The sequence below is a fragment of the Chiloscyllium plagiosum genome, unplaced genomic scaffold, assembly GCF_037043375.1.
Source record: "Chiloscyllium plagiosum isolate Xiang-an unplaced genomic scaffold, Cpla_swu_hap1 HiC_scaffold_2, whole genome shotgun sequence".
In the NCBI taxonomy this organism is placed as follows: domain Eukaryota; kingdom Metazoa; phylum Chordata; class Chondrichthyes; order Orectolobiformes; family Hemiscylliidae; genus Chiloscyllium; species Chiloscyllium plagiosum.
This window is the reverse complement of record NW_028270140.1, coordinates 131,687,064-131,711,982: the sequence shown is the minus strand read 5'-3', so window position 1 is coordinate 131,711,982 and position 24,919 is coordinate 131,687,064. Positions and strand designations below refer to the sequence as shown.

General features: G+C 40.8%; 1 protein-coding gene across 20 annotated transcripts in view; it reads left to right on the top strand.

Annotated features, from left to right (window-relative positions):
- The window catches only part of LOC122557375 (teneurin-3), a 2,678,940-nt gene that overhangs the window by 2,619,531 nt on the left and 34,490 nt on the right, over window positions 1-24,919 (top strand). For 15 of the 20 annotated variants that reach the window (XM_043705048.2, XM_043705074.2, XM_043705164.2 and 12 more), the window contains 4 exons: window positions 3,500-3,749; window positions 4,909-4,929; window positions 13,483-13,715; window positions 14,622-14,776. In XM_043705048.2, coding sequence (XP_043560983.1) covers window positions 3,500-3,749; window positions 4,909-4,929; window positions 13,483-13,715; window positions 14,622-14,776 — 659 coding nt within the window. The remainder of the gene's footprint in view (window positions 1-3,499; window positions 3,750-4,908; window positions 4,930-13,482; window positions 13,716-14,621; window positions 14,777-24,919) is intronic. The other 5 variants (XM_043705127.2, XM_043705155.2, XM_087973681.1 and 2 more) reach the window with 1 other exon arrangement.

The window sequence follows — 24,919 nt, the reverse complement described above, 5'->3', positions numbered from 1 at the left end:
AGTTTGCACAGTCGCCCCATGTCTGTGTGGGTTTCCTCCTGGTGCTTTGGTTTCCTCCAAAGGTGTGCAGGCTAGGTGGATTGAACGTGCTAATATACCTAAATGTTCAGGGATGTGCAGGCTAGGTGGATTGGACGTGCTAAAATACCCAAATGTTCAGGGATGTGCAGGCTAGGTGGATTGGACGTGCTAAAATACCCAAATGTTCAGGGATGTGCAGGCTAGGTGGATTAGATGTGCTAAAATACCCAAATGTTCAGGGATGTGCAGGCTAGGTGGATTGGACGTGCTAAAATACCCAAATGTTCAGGGATGTGCAGGCTAGGTGGATTATCCATGGGAAATGCAAGGTTACAGAGATAGGGTAGGATGGTAGGTCTGAGTGAGATGCTGTTCAGAGGGTTGGCATGGACTAAATGGGCCAAATGACCTAATTCCACACAGAAGGGATTCTGTGAAACACTGATTGAGTCTCCATTGTAAGAAAAACAGAGAGTGCGAGAGAAACTAAACACTGTCATAGAAACATAGAAAATAACCACAGGAGTAGGCCATTCAGTCCTTCAACCTGCTTTACCATTCAGTTTGATCATGGCTGATCATTCACCTTGCTAGTAAACCTGACTACTATTAAGACACCCAAAGTCCAGTATGACTATTCATTAATACAGATAAGTCAGGCTGGACTCGAAACATTAACTTTAATTTCTATCTCCATCGATGCTGTCAGATCTGCTGAGTTTCTCCAGCACTCTCTGTTTCTGTTTCAGCTTCCACAGTATTGTGTTTTTCCCTGGGTCTCTCGCATGCTTGCCGCTGATAGACTCTCTCATAATCCGAAGGCACAAGGACACAAGCGAGGGCTGAGAGCAGAGGACATGGCCAGGGGCTGATAGGGAGGATTTGGGAGCAAAGACCAGGAGCTAGGAGGCTTTGCTGTGATTTGGGTGGGGTGGGGTGGGGGAGGTGTTGGTTTCAGGAGCAGCCTGGTTCCTGAGGTGGCTTTCTCTCCACAGCATCCAGGGAGTTGGTGGAAACAATGAGTCTTCAAGGAGATATGGGAGACCAGGTGGTTTGAAAGGGGCTGGAGGGAGACAGAGAGGCTCAAAGTAAGGCCTAGGGGAGATGGGCTTGTTCTTAAGGGGATTGGGTAAGACAGGGAGAGGCAAGGGAAAACAGAGAAGGTGCAAGATGTTGGTGCAGGAGGCAGGCAGAGACAGGGAAAATGCATTGGAGTGGGGGGGAAGAGAGAAACCATAAGGGGGAAAGGGAGAGAGGAATCTATAAGAGGGAACATGGCTACAGGGGTCAGGAAGAGAAAGGGAAGTTGCAAGCCTAAGCTAAAAGTTTGAAACCTGTCAACAAATGAAAACTCAGCAAACTGGATGGTAGGAAGCTTGAAATCACTGAGGGAATGAATTATTTGAAAATGAATGTGGAATCTCTTGCTTATGTTCAGGAGCTCTCCATGGAAAAATGACACAGTTGCTTTTGTATTGAGAACTGCATCCATTGTTAAATTTAACAAAGAGATTGAGTTGGTGAGACATGTTCTGGAGTACTGTGTGCATTCCTGGTCGTCCCTTATAGGAAGGGTCTTAATAAACGAGAAAGTTCAGAAAAGATTTGTCAGGTTGTTGCCAGGATTGGAAGGTTTGAGATAGAAAAATAGACTGGGACATTTTTCACTGGAACGAAAGAGGTGGCCTGTTTGAGGTTTATAAAACCGTGAGGGGCATCGATAAGGTCAATGCTAAGGTCACTTTTGTAGGGTTCAAAACTAGGAGGCATGTATTAAAGGTGAGAGGAAAATGTTATAAAAAGGATGTGAGGGGCAACTTTTTTACACAGAGTGAATCGTATCTGGAATGAACTGCCAGAGAAAGTGGTGAATGAAGATACAATTACAAGGTTTAAAAGAAATTTGGATAAGTTTATGAAAAGGAAAGGTTTGGAGGGGTATGGGCCAAGCGCAGACAGGTGGGACTAGTTTAGTTTGGGAACATGGTTGGTGTGAACGAGTTAGTCCGAAGGGTCTGTTTCTGTGCTCTATAACTCAATGACTATGAGATCCAAGATGCTGTAAAAGTTTGTTAACTGCCTGATTGAAATACTGCAGCTTTGTGAGTTACCATGCAGTAGCAGCAACCTCATTAATATCAAACACATGTTCAGGGTGATGGTTACAAGGGAGCTTTTATGCAGTATGCGTCAGTTATTTTGTAAAAAAAAAATCTCTTGTGGCTAACTTATACTGCTGACCTTGTGCCAATTAAAATATTGTAGTGTCCACTCCTTTCCTGATGTGCTGCGGCTTTAAATTTATTGAAGGGGTGATAATTATTGAGGATATTGATTCACCTTTCTAATTCCACTTCTATATGAGTCCAAAAGGCCTTCTATGTCAGATAGAAGTCCAGAAAATAATGCGACTATGTGACCGCATCACGTAACAAAGCAGCTGATGAGAAGGTAGCTCCTGTTTGTCAAAAAGCAGACCCAGAAATGAAAAAGGTGCACTGAGGTAAACAAAAATTATACCCTAGGCAAAAGTGAGGACTGCAGATGCTGGAAACCAGAGTTTAGATTAGAGTGGTGCTGGAAAAGCACAGCAGGTCAGGCAGCATCCGAGGAGCAGGAAAATCAACGTTACGGGCAAAAGGCCTTCATCAGGATTCCTGCTCCACAGATGCTGCCTGACTTGCTGTGCTTTTCCAGCACCACTCTAATCTAAACAAAAATTATACCCTGACAATAATGACAATGCCAATATTCACATACCCGCACATGAAGGATGAGGAACGGGATACGCAGAATAGTATCCGTGGAGATGCAGTCTCACCCACAGATAGAACAGTGAAAAAATGGGACAAAATAGATGCTTTTTTAAAACCTGCCAAATTGATCATGTAGAACACGGTGAAAGTAACTGCATTCTTTGCTATCTGTCATGTTCGTTTCAGTGAAATCTGTTCTGCAACACCAGAGCATAACATTTCTCTTAAAATAATTAAGTTGAGGTAAAATCTTTTCAAGGTAAAGTGGGTAAATATGTAAAATCCAGAAAAACACAGTGAGTGACCAGAAAATGGTTTAGAAGTAGCTTTTAAAACTCCGAATGGTAATAACTGAATAAATGCTCATTAGCAGCAGTCATTATTTAAAAATTATTTTCATCTGACCTCTTTCCCCCCGAGTAACAGGTTTGACTAAGATCTCATCGCTGTGTTTATACTTCAGCCGATCAAACAACAGGTGAATGTCAAATGATTCTAATCTTTAGAGATTGATGCAGCCTTGACATTCATCACTGATTTAATCAGTATTCTCTATCCAGAATTGCTGAAGGCACAAGCTGTCTTAATCAATTGTTTTGATTGGTGTGGTCTAATGTGAAATTTGAATAGTGCTTTATGATTTATGATGATGGTTCTGCAATCATGGAAAATGCCTTATTGTTGTGACAGTGACAAAGTTAGTCTTATCATCCTCCCATTAGGCATCCTGTACAAGGGAAACGGGGAAAATCAATTCATCTCTCAGCAGCCAGCCATCATCAACAGCATCATGGGTAACGGACGAAGACGCAGCATCTCGTGCCCGAGCTGCAATGGCCAATCAGATGGTAATAAACTCCTGGCACCCGTAGCTTTGGCGTGTGGCATCGATGGCAGCTTGTACGTTGGCGATTTCAACTACATCCGCCGCATCTTTCCTTCAGGAAATGTGACAAGCATTCTAGAGCTAAGGTAGGTCTAGAGCCCCAAAACCTAGCCTGTGCTGCTCCAGCCAGTGCATTGATGGGAAAAGTCGTTCCTTCCAACAGTCTGCTACTTTCCCAGCAGGCAGAGAACCTGGAAGGCTGTATGAATTAAATCATAAGGGCGCTTACCTGAGCAAGACCCATCTGCCCACCATTGGAACAAGCTAACATTAGTGTAGGCACACATCTTGATAGAATTCACAGATTGATTTGGTTTGAATAGACTCAACAATGCAAACAGTCAGTCAATCATTCCAGTCCCTTAAAGAATGACATTTGAGGTTCAGTGAGGAAAGAAATCGCACGAGGAAAGCTAACTACCTCTCCATCAGTCAGTATGGCAGCAAAGAAGCTATTCATTCAAAATTGCATTTAAGTTGCATTTATGTGTTGCCTGTCTCTGTTAATTTGAGGGGAATATTTGAACACAATGTTTTGCTGCTACGGAGAGGGAAGACAGTTTATTTAAACTGCAGGGTCATTGCCAAATGTGTTAATTAGCTTCAAGTCTCCTTTCTAGTGAAATACTTGCAAGCTCCTCAGTTGTATTCATTCGCCTGGAATTAGGTAGGTACTCATTAATTTGATGGCGTTTCCAAAATTGATCAGTTGCAAATAGTGCAGTTATTTTAGTTTGTAGCACATGAAAATTCTATGCACTAATTATCGTGCAGCTTTGTTCAGTTGTTAAATTGTGTTTCAATTTGCATTCCTGAAGAGTCACATGGTATGAAGGTTCATTAATTTGTTAGCAATGACCATTGCTTGGATTTAGGTTACTGCTGGCAACTATAAACACCGAGCTGTTGCTATGGAGGTTATGCATTCAAAACTTAGCTGCCTTGTTATGAAGGAGAGAATGAACAAGTGTCTGGTCAGCGCACTGGCGAACACGTCAAAGTCAATCTGTGTTGTAGCTTGCTATTAGCGTGCACTAGTAGTGAAGCAAAACTGATTTGTCTGGAAACTATGTTCTGGTTGTGTGACATTAAAATGATGTGACGGCTCCTCTTCTAATATAGTGTAAACAGTTTGAACCACTTTGCACAGTGATATAGACGCACTTCATTCAAACTGGATCTCTTTGTTTATGTTCCATACCTAATTCTGACTTTTCTTCTCTTCCTTTCTTGCTACCTACTAAGAAATAAAGATTTTAGACATAGGTAAGTTTGAAAACGGTTGTTATGTCATTTCCATCAGCTTGTACGGTTTAATTAACTTCTTCCTCCTACATAAGTTGTCCTTTCATTATAATGTCTGAGTTCAAAATTTACCTTTTCTCTCACTGGGTTATTGGACCTGCTTTGGCTTTCAGTGCTTTATTGTGGGCTTGGTGGGGGTGGATCAGGGATGGAACATGAGTGATATTTTCAAACTATCATAGGTGCAATTTATGTAAGTTGATGTTATCACTGGTTAAAAAAACGAAAAATCAGAAACAAAAAACTTACTGCTTACAAGGGATATCAAAGAACTAAACTTGAGCTGCTTTTATTATAGAATTCTACAACAGAGAAAGAGACCATTTGCCCCATCTTATTTGTGCCAGCTCATTTCCCTGAACCCATGATTACTAATAGAATCTAATCTTTGAAATTGACTCAGCTTGGATGGTCACAAAGAATAATCAATCATTCCAGTCCATATACAATTAACATTTAAACATGGCTTAATTAACGAAATTTTGTCTTTCAAGTGTATGTCTAATTCCCTTTTGAAATGCAATTTGAATCTGCTCCCTCAATCATTTAACATCATGCATTGCTCATCATGACAACCCATTGTGTTAAAAAGAAGCCCCTCTTCTTTTGTTTTTTTTTGCCAATCATGCAAATTCTGTGTCCTCTGGTTGTTGACCCCACAGCCGCTGGAAACAGTTTTTCCTTAAGTCAGTAGAAAAATCCCCTCCTTGATGTTAATCATCACTGCAATCGCTGTTAATCTTCTCTGCTCTAAGAAGAGCAGGCTCACTTAACTTTTGTCTCCTTGCGTGGCTGCAGTCCCACATGCGCAATGTCAAATTTCTAGTCCTTGCATAACAGCTTTTTGAGAACTTGTCTTTCACAAGCTGATTGTTGCATGGTGCTCTATTTTTCCAGTTTGGCCTGTTTCTTGTGCCAGTTCAATTCCTACTCTTCTTTTCCTTCTCCACCTCCTTCTGTTTTGTGTTGCATCTGCTCCATAGAATGGCATCAGTTATTGAATGGTTATTGCTGAATTGAAGAAAAATGTTGTTACATTTGGGCTTACCATTAAATCGTTCCCACAACCTTCAAATATCAGGAAATTGAAGTTGGCTGTCAGGAAAAGTTGCACTGTCACCTCAGCCAATTCCTTTTATTTCCTTAATTAAGAGATGTAGCTGAGGCACAATTCACAGGTTTGCATCACTTTTGTCTCTTGCAGTCAATATCCCTCATCTTGAACTGTCAAGTTAGCTTAGCAGTCCCAATCAGTCTTCCAAAATCCTCACTATATAAACTTGAACATGCAACCTAACCTGATATTTCAGTACATTATTGAGAGAGCGCTAGGTAGGTGAAGATGTTAGAGTGAGCATATTCAGTTGGATATGGAATATTCCAATAATTTGTGCAGTCCATGCATTATCAGACCTTGACAAACAACATCCATACAGCAAGATTTTATAACAGCAGCATGAGTTGATTTGCTTTATTGACAGATTTAATTATGTACCCATGGTGAATAAAGAACTGGGAATAATTCCAAATATTGTTTGAGCTTCAAATAGGCACTGGTTTTTCAACTTGCAGGATAAATGTTTACATAAAATGCCAATAGGTTAAAGGAGGTTAACAGAAGATGTAATGGTGATTTAAAAATTATTTGCTTATGGAACAAATATCCTTTATCTTCTGATGCCCTCATCTTATCGTGCACTGAATACTGCCAGGAGTCATGAATTCTCAGTTTCTGGGGTCAGGTGCAAAATTCCACAAAGTTTCAGACAATTTTTGGACAGAGATCAACAAACTTTCAAGGTAGTCATTCAGAGTTGCTCTCATGTGCCCTCTCTTGACAGTCAAGGGAATAGCACCTTGTTTGGAGCAGACCACTTGTCTCCCCTTAATGGAATAGAATAGCAATTTATTGCCACTTGTATTTATGAAAATGCAGTGAGATGTGTATATGTTGCCACAGTTCGGTGCCACTTTAATTACTGAAGTTATTTTAAAAAGAGACAAAGGTAGGATAAAGAATTGCAATGTAAAACTGACTTAAAGCACACAGATTAAATATGTTATTTCCCAGCTATCCAAGATATCATCCCTCCATCCTACTCACAAAATAAATGTTGATATTATTTCAGTAAACACAGAATGTCTTCATAAAATAACCTCATTTGGTAATCAGGATTGTTACTATGCAGTAACACTGGGAAATGTTTGTGAAGTTTTGTTATGTCATTCTGTTAAAATGATAAAACACCATTCTAAGGGAGGCAATTATGATTCCACTAGAACAATTTGTCACAGATCTATTGATGTTGTCATGTTCAATGGCTGGACCAATTTTTGTGTGTTGTCTGACTGTATTAAGCAGCGATGTAATATCAGAATTTGGATCCCTGAACCTTACTGAAGGGAACAGGGGGAGTTGAATGAAGGTTTTGAATAATTAAAATAGAAGAATCACTTACAACAAGGGAAATGTGTTCAAAAAAGGATTTGAGTTAGAGTTGGTAGAAGGAAAATGGACAGGGAGTGCCGAGAATTAGAACTGTGAAACAAAGCAAGTTGCAGTTATATTTTAAGCTGGAAAATGGAAATGGAAAGTGACAATGCTGCAATTCCAGCGAGGAAATTGTAAAGTTAGAACTGGAATAAATGGAAATAAATGGAGAGTGGTAATGTAAGATCTATAACAAGCAGTGCCAAACATTTGTTAAAATTTAGAACCAGAAATAGAAATAGTTAAACTGGATATAAATCAAAGTTTCACTGACATCTGTTATCCCTTTGATAAGTAATTAGTTATTTTAATTTTGATGACATTGAATGCATTGTAAACAGCCTTTAATTGCTCCTGATATTCCTTTTCATTTTGAACTTTACACCTTTGTTGAAGGCTTCTCAGAACAGTAGCAGGAAAATTCTGTTATTGGATCAGAAATCATGAAGCCTGTGCTAATGATCTGAAGACACAAGTTCCTATCCCATTATCCCAGCTGGAGATTTAAATGTGGTTGATGAAAACAGACTCAAAAAATCAGTAATAGTGACTATGTAGCTAATGGATTGGTAAGATCATAAAAAATAAGAGCTTGAATAGGCCACTTTGCCCATTAAGTGTGCCCTGTTCAACAACATCATGGCTGATCTCTAATCTCAATTCTACCTACCTGCCCTATGCTTTTAGTTCCCAAATTCCCTTACTGAATATCAGAAAAGTTATAAATGTGCATTAAATTCACTAATGCCCTTTTGACCAGGAAATCTCCTGTCCTTTACATAGAATCCCTGCAGCATGAAAGCAGACCATTCAGCCCAACAAGTCCATGCTGAACCACCGAAGAGGATCCCACCCAGACTCCTCTCCCTACCCTATCCCTGTAACCTTGCATTTCCCGTGGCTAATCCACCTAGCCCATACATCCCTGGACATAATGGGCAATTTAGCATAGCCAATCCACCTAACCTGCACATCTTCAGACTATAGGAGGAAACCCATGCAGACATAGGGAAAATGTGCAAACTCCACAACAGACAGTCACCAGAGGGCGGAATGAAACCTGGATCTCTGGTATTGTGAGGCAGCAATGCTAACCATTGAGCCACTGTGCCACACACAATGGTCTAACCAACGCGAGTTTCCAGACCGACATGTTAACTCATAGTTTCCTTTTTGAGTGGCCTAGCAAGCCACTCAGTTGTGAAGATGGTGGCTGAGTACCACCTTCTCAAGTGCGATTAAAGATGGGTAAGAAATTCTGGCAAGTACTCACATGAATGAAGGAATGAATAAGTATCACAAATTGCCAGTGTAAGATATGCAGTACTGATGGGCATATGCTGTACATGTACTGGCACCCTGAGTTGGTGGGTAAGTGGTGCCTGTACATGTTTCTCCTCCTTCCCCAGCCTCACTGTTTACTAAATGATGAAACAACTGGGAATGAGCCGTACAATCACATAAACCAGTGCAGGATTCGTCATAGTGAAGAGTGCACAGGCCAGAAAGAGGGACGCATATGTATGGGCCTAATTCTCTGGTCTACTTTCAGTGAGCTGCTCACTCCAGCTTGGAATATGGAGACCAGTAAGATGATGGTTATAATAAGTATTAATTACTGAAAAAATAGCAAACTCGCAATCATCTTACACTGATTGAATTAATCTTTATATTTCAGTCTACACAAATGAAAATGAAAGTCTTCTGTCTTGTGTTTGAATACTAATGCTGCCGGCAGTTCCTTCAGTGATAAAATTAATTAAGTCCATTAAAATCAGCAACATTCAATTCATCCCAATTTTAAGGTGTTCTTGAATCTGATCAAACTTGCTGCAGTTTCACACTGAAATCAAAGAGTAGATTGACTTTATCTTTTGTGTTAAGATTCAAACATTCATCACTGGATAAATATTAATCAGTGGATGGATTTTGTTTCTCTGTCTATTCTCTTCGGATTGACCGGTCTTTTCAACCAGAGTGATTGGAAGTTGCTAATTGTATCGGATCAGTTTAGCATTTGCCTGTAACTGGCGATACCAGCATCGTAGAAAACTTGATAAATCCCAGTGTTTTCCGAGCAATGTTTGTCAAGTTACAAACAATATGTGAAATTGGTTTCAGTCAGCTTTCAATTTGATGGTTTCTGATTGCCACGGCTTTCGATATTTACAGTTATCTCAACTTATGAGGAAATGATGAGGACTCTTTCAATGATAAAGCATTAAAACAAGATAACCATACTCATCACCACTGTATCATGTTCTGCTTGTAAATTCTGAAATCAGAAGGTAAATTAGTTCCAATATTGAACTTCATGAACCATCTATGAGATATAGAGGGACCACAACATATGATCATCTAACTTATGAATGCTTGAACTGACAGAAACGATCCCATACAGGGGATGTATTAATCTTAATTTTAAAGGTTTGACATACTAACATTCCTTTCTATTTACAAATGGCTATTTTATACTGTCCTATGTACATTGTGTTCTGACTTGCATACCAATCAACATAAGGATGGACTCAAGAACGGAAACTGTTTGCATTCGAGGGACTGCCTGAATTGATTTTCTATCTCCATTTTATCTCTGGCCACAATAAGGCACTTGTCTGCAGAATCTACAGATCTAGAGGTGATTCTGTAAGTGATGGACTGATGCACAAAATGCATTTTGTTTACTACTACCAACCCATTATCCTCCACTGCACACCTTCTTTGCATCCTAGGAGAGCTATCAAATTATCAGTTCTCACTTATCAGGATGTGATTTGTACTGGATGGTATCTCCACTTTCAGGATACCCTTTACTGTTTTCCTGTATCCTTGGCCTGATCTGACTCCTGGACAAATAACTAATCTTTAACCTGCAGATGAATTGTCAAATGCTGCAAATTTCCTGAATCTGCACAGATAAAAAGCAGAGATAAAAACTTGGAAGACCTTGATGCTTCACAGTCAAAGGGTCAGCCATTTCCAATGATTTGTTTCAGACATTAAACAATACATTACACTTGGTTGTCAACATGAGATATTAAAGCCATCTAAAGATAAATGATGGAAGTAAATGAGATTCAATAAATTTGAATCTATCATCAACGCGCAATCATACTTAATTACATTTCAGTAATTTCTTATTACATCCTACTTCCCACCAAAACTATTCCCTGACAGCCTTCTTAAGAATCTTTCTATTTTACCAGGATGTTGTGTGTAAGTAATAGATTCTTTTTCCTCAGGACTACTTCACTGCATTGTTATATATTTCTATGATGCAACTCAATTTCTCAGTTTATTTTAAATGCTATTGTTAAGAAAGCGGGCTGTAGCTCAGTTGGTGGTATTCTTGCTTCAGAGTCACAAGGTTCTCGATTCAGGTTCTCCTCTTGAGCTTCAACATAGAAATCAAGGCTGCTACTCCAGTAGAGTACTGAAGACGTGCTACACAGTTTAGAGGTGCCATCTTTGAGACCTTTTTTTATAATTCGTTCATGGGATGAGGGCATCACCAGGCCACCATTTATTATCCATCCCTAATTGCCCAGAGCGCAGTTAAGTGTCAATCACATTGCTGTGGGTCTGGAATCACAGGTAGGCCACATCAGGTCAGGATGGCAGCTTCCCTCCCGAAAGGACATTAGTGAACCATAAGGATTTTTCCAAGACACTTAATTCCAGATTTGTTTTTATTGAATCCAGATTGCACCAGGTACCGTGGTGGAATTTAAACGCATGTCCCTAGAACATTATCTGGGTCTAAGGATTTTCAGTCCAGCAATAATACCAGTGGGCCATTACTTCCCCCAAATATTAAGCTAAGTCTCATCTGGAGCTTTTTTGAAGCAACAGTAAATTTTCCCCAGTGTCCTACCAGTAGTTACCAGATGAACCAGTCAGTATCACATTGCTTTCTGTAGGAATTTGCTGTGTGCAAATTGGTTTCCCCATTTCCTACATTATAACAGTGACTGTGCATCAGAAATGCTTCTTTGATTGTAAAGAGTTTTGATGCATCCGGTGGTCATGAAAAGCAGGAATATGCCTTTATTGGACATGTTAAATTGAGGTACTGCATTGAATGTTACGGTATGTTCTGAAAACATGCACAATGTAATCAAGTGTGGCTCTGATGTGCACACCATTTTTTAGGTAATAGAAGTTGATCAGATCTTCCAGAGCTTTGCTGTTGTGTACTGGTATTTCTTATTTGTCTGGATGTTATGTGAACTGCTGCGCTGTCTTGCCCACTTCCTTTTGAGCCTCACCTAGTCTTGGTGTCTGACTGCTGCAATGTACTGCGAAGCCACAGTTCTGATGGAGCTGGCGATTAGTAGGAATCAGTGTTTCTCAGATTAATGTCTGGGGCTCAGTGGGTGGCCCCTTGACCTGGAGCCATTCAAGAACTTGTATCTCCAGATTTCCTTTCTTGTGTCAACCTCTTGTGAAACGTAACTGGAGCTGAATTTTCTCTTGTGCCTCTTGTTGCATGCTGGCCTGGGCCAGAAAGGTCTGAAAATCTTTGTTTTTCCTAGCATCCAAAGGGCCAGTGAAAACACTCACTGTTACATTGCAAGGGATTTTCTTTTGTTTGCAGGAACAAAGCCTCAACTCAACTACAAAGGAACCTCAATCGTCCATACGACAAGGGTGGGCAGTATTTTGTTCAGTTAATCGAATGCCGGATAACATTGTTAGCCAAGTATCGGGACTTTGCAATCTTGTCCGGATAATCCAAAATTCGGTTAATCAAATGCTGGATAATCGAGGTTCCTCTGTACCTACACCAGCCAAGTTAATTTCAAGAGTCCATCATATGCTGAATTCCCACAGTAGCGAGAGTCCCAATTATAAGGAACTGAAATGCTGAGAATTCCGATTATGCTAATGGGGTAGACCAATACTTTATTTTCATTTTCCGTAATGTTAGTGAAAAGCAACATCTCTTCACAAAAATGGCTGGGCAGCTAAACATCCAGATCAAGGGGCAAACTGCCCTGTTAAGCAAATAGGGGACAACAATTGGAAATAAAAACTGCACCTTCCCCATTTAATTCAGAAATTGGAAGATTTTTTTTCTCTCAAGAGTAGAGAGTCTGTGGAATGCTTTACTGCACAGGGCTGTCAAGGCCTGGCCATTAAAAATGTATTCAAGGCTGGGATGGATTTTTAATCCTGATGAAGGACTTTTGCCCAAACCGTTGATTCTCCTGCTCCCCAGATGCTGCCTGACCTGCTGTGCTTTTCCAGCACCACACTCTCGACTCTAATCTCTAGCATTTGCAGTCCTCACTTTCACCTAGATTATTAATCAGTCAGGGATCAACGGTTATGGGGAAAAGGCAGGAAAGTGGACTTGAGAATGATCAAATCAGCAATGATCTCATTGATAGTCGAGTAGACTCAATTGGCTGAATGGTCTCCTTCTTCTCCTATGTCTTAAAATGCTGATGACATTCAATGGTGGCCTTCGCCTGATGGAAGATTTTGCTAAAACCTCATAAACAACAAGCTTTCGCAAAAGAGACATCATGTATCATACTGTGTCTCACTGAATGTTCCACAGATATGATGTATATAAACTATTAGTGGGCAGGTTTACAGTATTTGAATAGTCTGGCGACAAATGATAATTTGTTGAATGAATTCACTCAGTGGGAGTATCAATAGTGGGAGTTCTTAAACTGCTATTATTAATGGGTTCTTGCTGTAATCCTATATATTGATAATATAATGAACACTCAATGAGTGTTAGGTTAGCAGAGTGGGTGTTGGAAAGATTAAGTCTGGCTTTATCTCATTCTTTAATTAGTTTCCTGTCCTCTTTTACAGTAAAAAGATGTTAAAATGTTTGCCAGTGTCATGATAAAGGATACTCCGTACCATCTGATCTCTGATACGGAGGAAGTCCAACTGCGTCTGGCAGCCATTGTAAACAACATCACTAGGCCATCGCTCAGATTGAATTCAGGACTTTGTAAAATACCTTTCATTAAAAAAACAAAATTTGCTTCTTTCCAAAGCAATAACCCGGCACATAGATATTTCCTGGCAACTGACCCAGTGACAGGAGATCTGTACATCTCAGATACCAACACCCGGAGGATCTATCATCCAAGGTCCCTAGTTGGTGCTAAAGATCTGACAGCTAACTCTGAAGTGGTAGCAGGGACCGGAGAACAATGTCTGCCATTTGATGAAGCTCGTTGTGGAGATGGAGGCAAAGCTGTGGAAGCTTCTTTGATGAGTCCCAAAGGTATGTTGTGTACACGTATGCACACAGACATACATACTCACGCACATACATCTATACACATGATCATGCACACATGTTAGAAACCTTCCTTTCTTTGCCAAGTTCTGAACCCTGAAACCAAATTCAGATTCACTTTTGTTTCAGATTGAAGTATACCCAGAGGTACAGGTAACTGAGTCAGCACCACTTGATATGCAGGCAGAGTTGTTACAATTTGGAAATTCAGGAGAGTGATAGAATTTGGAAGGAGTTGTTAACAGAGGCAGGATCTGAGGTATCAATTTCTGAAAATGAGGAATGCCACTGCATATACATTCTTCTACATTTCCACTGATGAAAGCTGAAGTAATCAAAGCAGTCTTGTTGCTGTGCCATAATGAGATCTATGCTGTAGTGAACATGCAAGAGTCACAGTGGGTGTAGCCTTGGAACAAAGACAGTGCAATAAATGAGAGCTGTATAATGAGCTTACTGAGTATTCCACATTAGCACTCTGAGACCCTCAGTGTTCCGGTGAGTCTTATAATTGGATGGAATTATCATAAGAGCAGTTTGATACCAGCAAACTCTGAGGGAAGTGGCAGACAGTGAAAACTGTATAAGGATGGGAGATTCAAGTACATCACCACGCCTTTGCTTGCCTGTATGTCTATAATTCAGATATTTTGAATGGGGAATATTAAAGGTTCCCTTTGAAAGCACAGAACCCAATAAGAGCAGTGAGTAAACAACACCTAATACTTCTGTGTTCTGTTCCTCCTGATCTGATTCAGTAGATCTGTAGCCAATAGGGACCCATTTAATTTAGCAATAACAGTACTTGGTGAAGCAATCATGAAAGCCCTCATTGTTTGCTCCTGTTTTGAGGTACGTCAAAGTCACAGTGTTATTTATTTCTTTAAACAGGAATTGCTATCGACAAGAATGGTTTGATTTATTTTGTGGATGGAACCATGATCAGAAAAGTGGACCAGAATGGAATAATTTCCACATTGCTAGGCTCCAATGACCTCACTTCAGCTCGACCCTTGACCTGTGACACCACCATGCATATAAGCCAGGTATGATTCTGTATAAAAGAACAACATTTAAACAGGAGGAAATACAGGAAACAATGTTTTATAAATATTGACAGGACAATGGAGGCTTTCCCCAAATAACAGAATCCTGCATGGGAATGAGAAAAGAGTTTGCATGTTGTGGCACAGTGGCTTACCGGTTAGTATTACTGCCTCACAGCATCACAGCCTGGGTTTGACTCCAGCCTTGGGTGACTGTCGAAGTGGTGTTTTCATGAACTCCCTGTGTTTGAGTGGGTTCCTGCTGGATGCTCTAGTTTCCTCCCACAGTCCAAAGATGTACAGTTTAGGTGGGTTGGTCATGGTAAATTGTCCTGTAGTGACCAGGAATGTGCAGGTTAGGTGGATATTCATGGTAAATGTGAGGTTACAGGAGCAAGGTAGAGGGGTGTGGGATGCTCTTTGGAGGATCAGTGCAGTCTCGATGGTTGAGTGGCTTGTTTCTGCACTGTTGGGATCGTATTATTATTTAATAGCAGTTATAACACAGCAAGTTCCTACAAATAACCAACATGTTCAGAGAGCAGTTAATCCATTTGTGACAGCGTTGGTTGACACATTTTTGACTGAAATGCAAGAAAGTCTCCCAGGACTATTACATGTTGGATTTTTATTTTAGCATCCAACCAGAGAAATCGTCTGTTAGCCGTTCATCACTTAATACTCAAGTCCCTCAGTCCTGACCTTGATTGTTGGATTAGATGATACGCTCATTCGTATGAGTCCATTTTAATTTGGCAAAATTGTTACTAATGGTCTCAAAGTAAGTTTGATCACCTTGATGCCACAGTTTGACCCCAGTCATTTCAACAGACCCCAGATGAAACATTAGTTTTTGGATATTTTGTGGGGCCAAGCAGAGGCCAAATGGTATTTCAAGTTCCAAAAGAATTACTTAGCTTTGACGACAGCGTTGTGTCCCTATTTTAACCCATTGTTCACGCAATGTTACACAATCTCACTAAAACAAGTTTCCTCTGAATGCTCATTGTGTGCCTTTATCTCTATGGGACAGCACGGTGGCTCAGCTGTTAGCACTGCAGCCTCACAGCACCAGGGTCCCAGGTTCGATCCCAGCCTCGGGTGACTGCCTGCATGGAGTTTGCACATTCTCCCTGTGTCTGCGTGGGTTTCCTCTGGGTACTCTCACAGTCCATAGATGTGCAGGTCAGGTGAATTGGCCATTCTAAATTGCCCATAGTCAGAGATGGTGCATTAGTCAGAGATGGATCTGGGTGGGTTACTCTTCGGTGTGAACTGGTTGGGCCTAAGGGCCTGTTTCCATAGTGTAGATAATCTAATCTAAATAGGGACCAGGCCTCAGTTATGATGCTGGCCCTTTCACTACTACAGTATATTCCACGAATCCATCGGCGCAAAGTTAAAACTGAACCCCTCGCCCCAAATTGAGGTGTTGGTTAAACCCACAACCTTCTGACGCAGATTTGAGAATCATACTCTCCTGTTTCTGACCACTGACCAAATTTGAAGTGTTAATCTAAGTGGTGTGACTGCCTCCTGAAACACAGAATCCAGGTAACTCTCCCCCTCCCTGATGTGTTACAGTGTTTGAAGCTCAGGCTGCTGCTCAGCAATTCGGAACCAGAGTTTCTCAAGCAACCAGCACTTGCTACAAATGTGGTCACTATGAACCACCAGCTCCCACATCACTTAGTTATAACACATCACCAGGCTTGGCATCTCTGTTTTGACAAATTTGTTCTGAACTGGAATTTTTTTTTAAAAATTATGTTGGTCTTTTAGTTTGTAGCCTGTAAATATTTCCCCTGTTTACCTCCAATTTGAAAGTAACCTTTAAAAGATCGTCAAATTAGTAGCTATCACCAACCATTGAACTTACGGTTTACCTGTGATGTCACTCTTTTTGCGCTGGGCCTCAATCACGGGTTTTAATTTATCCTGCTTGAAAAAGACCTGAGTAACTATGAGTCAAAAAAAGGCAAGCAACAAACACAGCTTCCCCTCTGCACCAAATGACCACACTGCCTTCAAGCTCACTCAGGCTATGTCTCACTCTGGATGTGATCTCTCCTTACTGATTGTGCAAAGCTTACTGATCCTCGTGGAGTTCGGGGTCAAGGTTGATGACTCTTCAGGCAATTCCCCACCCTGATCCCCTGACTGTATGCCACTGTCTGGATACTGCTGGATACTGGTGATGGTGGTGTCCGGCCACTGCCGGTGAGGTACAATTTCATAGGTATGACTATGTCAGACTATTGCTTGACCAATCCATGAGACAGGTCTGCCAATTTTAGCAACATCACCCAGATGTTGGTAAGGAGCACTCTGCAGGATAGACAGGGCTGATTTTGCCATTGTGGTTTTTGGCACCTAGATAATCCGTCCGATTTTGGTGCTTTGAGACTTTTTGGCAGTTGTGTACAATTGAGTGGCTTGTTGGGCATTTCAGAGGGTAACCGCATTGCCGTGGATCTGCAGTCACACGTTGACCAGGGAAGGATGTCAGATTTCCTTCCCTGAAGGAAATCAGAAATCCAGAATGTTGTTACATCAATTGATTCCACCATCGAATCAGAGCAATTGGAACATTACCCGAATCTCTGGATTACTAGTCCAACAACAATATCACTGTGCCATTATCTCCCTCTATAATGATCATTGAAGCTGACTTCCAGAGAATTTCCACAACATGCACTGTCGGAGGTAGTGCCTTCCAAACTCTAAGGAAGTCATTGCATAGCCCTGGAAAAATGTCAGCATTTTCTGATATTCAGAGATTTTGCAAAGCATGGAGAGAATTGGGATAGGTTGTGAAATTGGTCTGTTTAGAAAGAAAGGATTGTAAGAGAATAATTAAAGGATCCCCTATTTTAACATGCTATGCAACCTATCCTTTCCAGATTTTTGATGCTGGGTCTATATTCACTTGAGTTTAGAAGTATTAGAGGAGATCTAATTGAAATATATTAAATTTTAATATACGTCAACAGACTAGAACATGTTTTCTCTGGTGGGGAGTCTGGAATCAGGGAACACAGTGTCAGAATACAGGGTGGAACATTTAGGGTTCAGATGAGGAAACGTTTCTTCACTGAAAGGGTACAAGCCTGTAAAATTCTCTCCCGTAGAAGACTGTGGTAGGCATGTTGTTGGACAGGATCAACCAATATTTGGATAATCAAAGTCTGATTAGGGATAGTCTTGAAAGTTAAGTCGCATGGGATCCAGGGAGAGCTAGCTAATTGGATTCAAAAATGGCTCAATGGTAGGAAGAAGGGGGTAATGGCTGAAGGTTGTTTCTCAGACTGGAGGCTAGTGGTGTGCCACAGGGGTTGGTGTTGGGACCTTTGTTATTTGTTATTTACATAAATGATCTGGATTTGAATGTATAAGACATAATTAGTAAGTTTGCAGATAAGTCACTGAATGTATTCAAGAAAGAAACAGATACATTGTGAGATTTTAAAGATACCAGCAATATAGGAAGAAAGTGGAAATTGCAGAGGCTCTTGCAGAGATTTTTGCTTCATCTTTAACTACTGATGAAGTTCCAGAAAACTGGAGGGTGGCTAATGTTGTTCCATTGTTTAAGAAATGTAGCAAAGACAAGCCAGGGAACTACAGGTCAGTGAGCTTGACATCAGTGGTAGGTAAGTTGTTGGAGAGGACACTGAGGGATAGGATCAACTAACCCTTGGAGAGTCAAAGTCTGATTAGGGGTAGTCAGTGTGAATTTGTGCACGGGAAGTCATGTCTGACAAATCTTTTAGAGTTTTTCGAAGAGGTAACCAAGAGGATGGATGAGGGTAGGCAGTGGATATTGTCTAGATGGACTTTAATAAGGCCTTTGACAAGGTCCAGCATGGCAGGCTCATCATGAAGGGAGAGTTAGCTAATTGGATTTAAAATTGGCTTGATAATAGGAAAAAGAGGATGATGGTTGAAGGTTGTGTCTCGGGGGCCTATGACTAGTGATGTATCACGGGCTTTGATGCTGGGATCTTTGATATTTGTTATTTATGTAAATGATCTGATATGAATGCACAAGGCATGATGTATAAGTTTGCAGATGATACAAAGTTAGGAGGTATCGTTGATAGTGAGGAAGCTTATCAAAAAATACAGAGGGATCTTGATCAGATGGGGAAGTGGGATAAGGATTGGCAAATGCAATTCAATACAGATAAGTGAGAGATGTTATACTTTGGAAAGTCAAACCAAGGTAAGACTTATACAGTCAATGGTAAGGTCCTGAGGAGTGTTGTGAAACAGAGGGACAGGAATACAAGTGTATAGTTCTTTGAAAATGGCATCACAGGTAGACAGGGTGGTGAAGAAGGCATTTAGCATACTGGCCTTCATTGAATGAGGCATTGAGTATCAGAGTTGGGATGTTATGCTACAGTTGTATAAGAGGTCATTGGTGAGGCCACACTTGGAATATTGTGTACAGTTTTGGTCACCCTTTTATAGGAATGACATAGTTAAACTGAAAAGAGCACAAAGAAGATTTACAAGGATGTTGCCAGGACAAGTAGGCCTGAGTTATAGGGAGAGGTGAGCCAGGATAGGACTTTATTCCTTGGAATGTAGGAGAATGAGGAGTGACCTCATTGAGGTGTATAAAATCATGAGGGATCGTGAATTGAAAACTTTAAGGTAAGAGGGAAAAGATTTAAGAAGGACCTGAGGTGCAACTTCTTCACGCAGAGAGTGATGTGTATATGGAATGAGCTGCCAGAGAACGTGGTTCAGGCAGGTACAATAGCAACATCTAAAAGAAATTTGGAGAGGTACATGGATGGGAAGGGTTTAGAGAGACATGGACCAAATGCAGGCAGGGAGAACTAACAAAGTGGGCACCATAGTCAGCATGGACATGCTTGAGCTGAAGGGCCTGTTTCCATGCTGCATTACTCTGTGACCCTATGGCACTGACATAAAGGATCAGCCATGGTCATATTGAATAGTAGGCTTGAAGGGCTGAATGGCGTGTTCCTGTTCATCTGTTTCTGTGTTTCTGTCTCAGCTGCCTCAAAGACCATTGGTGCAAAACAAAATTTGTTTATTGAATTATTTGAATTAATAAGTGGAAAGAACACAGCACATAAAATAAATGCTAAATGCTGTGAAAATTAAATTAAAAATGGAAAATGTTATAAATATTCAACAGCTCTGCCAGCAAATGGTACAGAATTAAAATTTTATGTTATTTCAGAACCGATGAAAGGTCATCAACCTGAAATATTAACTGTTTCTCTCACCGCAGATGTTGCCTTATCTGCTATGTATTTCCTACAGTCCTCTGTTTATATTTTAAGTTACACAGCGACTTGATGATTACGTGATAAAACATTAATTATACATCGTTGTGTGCTGGCCCTCCATGAAGTCTAGTCATTGTCGTGAGCTTCTGCCATGCGCTCTCATGTGACTCCGAGCCTGCAGATATTTGGATGCAGAGGGAGAAATGTTCAACAAGGTTTAGGTCGGGAAGGGGATCTAGAGTGTAGAATTTGGTTTCTTTTCTTTCTGTCTCAGGCTCTCCTCTGCCTCATTTTTAAAACACAAACGTTAAGACATGACACGTCACAGTTTTCAACTTTTTGCAGTTTATATAAATGTCCTGGATGAAGTGGCTGAGAGTGTGCTTGCTAAATTGACTGATGGCACAAAGATACGTCAGAAAAGAAGTTGGAAAGTGGACATCAGGGCATTACATAATGATATAGATGTGTTAAATGAGTGTGAAAAGATCTGGGGCATAACGTGGAACAGTGTCCATTTTGACAGGAAGAATAGAAAGGAAACATATTTTCTGAGTGGTGGGAAGTTGCAAATCTGAGATGCAGAGTATACGGGTACAGTGAGCAATTAGGAAAGCAAATAGAATGGTATAGTTTCTTGAAAGGGGAATTGAATAGAAAAATAAGGAATTGTTAATGCAGTTTGTTTTTCTGACAAACTTAAGCAGTTTATTTAATGTTTTTCCATCCTTTTTGAACGATCATAAATTCCAGTTTATTTTCCCAGTCAGTTTTAGCCAGCTGTACCTTCATGCCTGAGGAATTGTTTTTTTAAAGTTCCTATTATTGTTTCGGACTCAGGTATGTCACTATGAAACTTATAATTGCAACACTTTCTCCCAGAGAATCTTTTACCCTGAGATTACTAATTCACCAACCCTCACTTGATAAGTCTAGATCTAAATACCTTTATTCATAGTTTGTTTCAGTGTGTATTATCCCAGGAAAGGGTAGCTTCCAGTAAAGCATTCGGCAAACTAATCTGACAGATTACCTTTCACAATTTGATTTAAGACCATAAGATGTCTAAGCATTGATATGGTATGCTCTGAGTCTACTCCACTATCCAATGAGATTATGATTTCATAATCTTCAAGTCCACCTTCCTGCCTTATCCCATAATCCTTCATTCACTTCCTAATTAAAACTCTGTCTGTCTCAGCTTTGAATATACTGAATGGGCCAACCTCGACAGCCCTCTGTGATTAAGAATTACAAAGATTAAATGCCGTCTGAGAAAATAAATGCTTCCTTATTTCTGTCTTAAGTATAATGAGATTATGCTGTCTGATCCTAGATTCTCCCACATTGGGAAACAACATTTCCATTGCTACCCTGTCAAGCCCCTTAAGAATCATGTTTTTTTCATTACAATCCATGAAATTACAGGCTGGTGAGCTTGTAATAGGGCGGTGACAGGGAAATTATTGGAGAAGCTTTTCAGGGACAGGATTTGCTCACTTTCGGAAAAATGTTGTCTTATTAGTGATAGCTGGAATGGCTTTGAGCAGGGAAAATAATGTCTCACAAATACGATTAAGTGTTTTGAGAAAGTGATTGGTGGATGTAGTCTATATAGATCCACAGATCCCTCCAACCAGCAACACAAGGGGATAAGGTGGTTAAAAGGCACAGAGCATGTTTGCTTTCATCAGTCAGTACATAGAGTATAAAGAACAAAGAACAAAGAAAATTTACAGCCCAGGAACAAGCCCTTCAGCCCTCCAAGCCCGAGCCGATCCAAATCCACTGTCTAAACCTGTCGCCCAATTCCTAAACATCTGTATCCCTTTGCTCCCCACCTACTTGTGCATCTGTCCAGATGCATCTTAAATGAATCTGCCGTGCCTGCCTCTACCACCTCTGCTGGCAACGCTTTCCAGATGCCCGCCACCCTCTGTGTAAAGTACTTGCCGCGTGTATCCCCCTTAAATTTTTCACCACTCACCTTGAAAGCGTGACCTCTCGTTATTGAATCCTTCACCCTGGGAAAAAGCTTGTCTCTATCCACCCTGTCTATACCCTTCATGGTTTTGTAGACCTCAATCTCTTTTTACCTAATGAAAACAAACCTAACCTACTCAACCTCTCTTCATAGCTAGCACCTTCCATACCAGGCAACATCCTCATAAACCTTCTCTGCACCCTCTCCAAAGTGTCCACATCCATTTGGTAATGTGGTGACCAGCACTACACACAGTATTCTAAATGTGGCCAAACCAATGTCTTGTACAATTTTAACATGACCTGTCAGTTCTTATACTCAATACCCCATCCGATGAAAGCAAGCATACCATATACCTTCTTGACTACTCTATCCATCTCTGCAGCAATCTTCAGGGTACAATAGACCTGAACTCCCAGATCTCTCTGCTCATCAACGTTTCCCAAGGATCTTTTAATTACTGTATAATTTGCTCTAGAATTAGAATTCCCAAAATGCATCCCCTCACATTTGAACTCCATCTGCCATTTGTCTGCTCAACTCCTGTATTCTCCTGTATTCTTTGACATCTCCCTATGCTTTATGTTACTCCACCAATCTTTGTGTCTTCTGCAAACTTGCTGATCATACCAACAGTGCTCTTTTCCAGATCATTTATGTATATTACAAACAATAGTGGCCCCAGCACTGACCCCTATGTAACACCACTGGTCACCTTTCTCCATTTTGGGAAACTCCCTTCAACTCTCTGTCTCCTGTTGCTCAACCAGTTCTTTATCCACCTAGCTAGGACACCCTGCACACCAAGTGACTTCACTTTCTCCATTAGTTTGCCAGTATGAAAATTGCCAAGTCATGTCACAGCTGTACAGAACTTTAGTTAGGCCATATTTGGAATACTGCATTCAGTTCAGGTTGCCACACTACTAGAAGGATGTGGAGACTTTGGAGAGGGTACAGAAACAGTTTACCAAGATATGGCCTGGTTTAGAGGATATTAGCTATAAGGAGAGATTGGACAAACTTGGCTTGTTTTCATTTGAACACCGAAGGATGAAGGGTGTCCATATAGAAGTTTGCAAAATGTTATGAGGCATGGATAGAATGCATAGTTGGAGTCTTTTTCCCAGGGTGAAAGAGAATAAGTTTAAAGGTGATGTGAGAGGCAAGATTTTTTACACAGAGGGTGGTAACTGCCTGGAATACACAACCAGAGGAGGTGTTGAGGGTGAACACAACAGGAATGTTTAAAAGGCATCTTGACAGATATATGAATTGACATGAAACAGAATGTTATGGACTATGTAGAGGCAAAGAGTTTTAGTTTAGAAAGGCGTCATGTGTCGACACTGTCTTGGTAGGCCAAAGGGCCTGTTCCTATGCTCTACTGTCCTCTGTTCTTTTGTTCTCCTTTAATAAGCTGTCCTCTCATTCTTCTAAGCTCCACTGAATATAAACCCAATCGACTGAACCATTCTGCATGAAAAAATCTCTCTGTATCCAGACTGAACCTAGTGAACATTCTCTGATTGCCTCATGTACCAGTATACAGTATATCCTTATCTTTGCTTAGATAAGTGGACCAAAACTGTTCACAGTACTCCAGGTGGGATTTGATTAGAGCCTTATATAGACTTACCATGACTTCCCTGTACTTAAACTCCATTCCCTTTGAAATAAAGGTCAACATTCCATTTGCATTTCTTATTCCTGCTAAGCTTGTATGCTAGCTTTCAGTCATTTAAGCATGAAGACCCCAAATCCCTCAGTGCTGCAGTGTACAGTCTCTGACCATATGTATAATATTCTTCTATTCTTCCGGTCAAAAGTGCATACCTCACATCATATTACATCTGCCACATTTTGGCTACTCACTTAACCTGACTATATCCCTGTATCGACTTTTTTTGTCATCCACCCCACTTGCCTTCCCACCTAGTTTTGTGCTTTTGCAAACTTGGTGTCAGTACTTTCACTTTCCTCCTTCAAATCAATAAAAATGTATTATAAATAATTGTGTTCCCAGCTTTGATCTCTGTGGTATGGGCATGGAAGGAGTCAGTTCATTCAGTTGACTGAACAGCGAGCTTGTGATGCAGAATGATGCCAGTAGTGCGGGCTCAAATTCCTCACCACAGGGGGCGACCATGAAGGACTCTCCTTGATCTCTCAGACCACCACCAGACATATCTCTAATGAGAAAGCAGTCCTATAGTCCGGTAGGACCATGGCATTTTACCTTTAGTCTGTGGCGCTCTACTTGTTGCAGGTTGCTATCCAGAAAATGCCACCCTTATCCCAACTACCTGTCTTCTGTTAGTTAGTCAAACATCTTTCCATTCTAAAATACAAACCAATACCATTTAATCTTCTGCAGTCCATGTGGTGTAGATAGCCCACCATAATGCAGTTAAGGAAGGAGTTCCAGAATGTTGACCCAGCGACACTGAAGGAGCAATGATGTTTTTTTTTAAATTCGGATGATGAGTCACTTAGACGAGACCTTGGAGGTGGTTGGCGTTTCCATGTGTCGCTGCCCTTCATCACTAACTCATTGTGGTTGTGGGCGTAGAAGGTGCTGTCTAAGGAGCTTGGCGAATTTTGCACTACATCTCATAGCTGGTACACATTGCTGTTACTGTGTGTTGATGGTGATGGGAGTGAATGTTTGTGGATGTAGGGCTAAATCAAGGGGGCTGCTTTGTCCTGGATGTTATCCAGCTTCTTGAATGTTGTTGGAGCTACATTCGTCCAGGCAAACGAGGCACGTTCGATCTCACTCCTGACCTCTACCTTACAGATGATGGACAAGCTTTGCAGAGTCAGGGAGTGAGTTCGTTGTTGCAGAGTTCCGAGCCTCTGACCTGCTTTTCTAACCACAGTATTTAA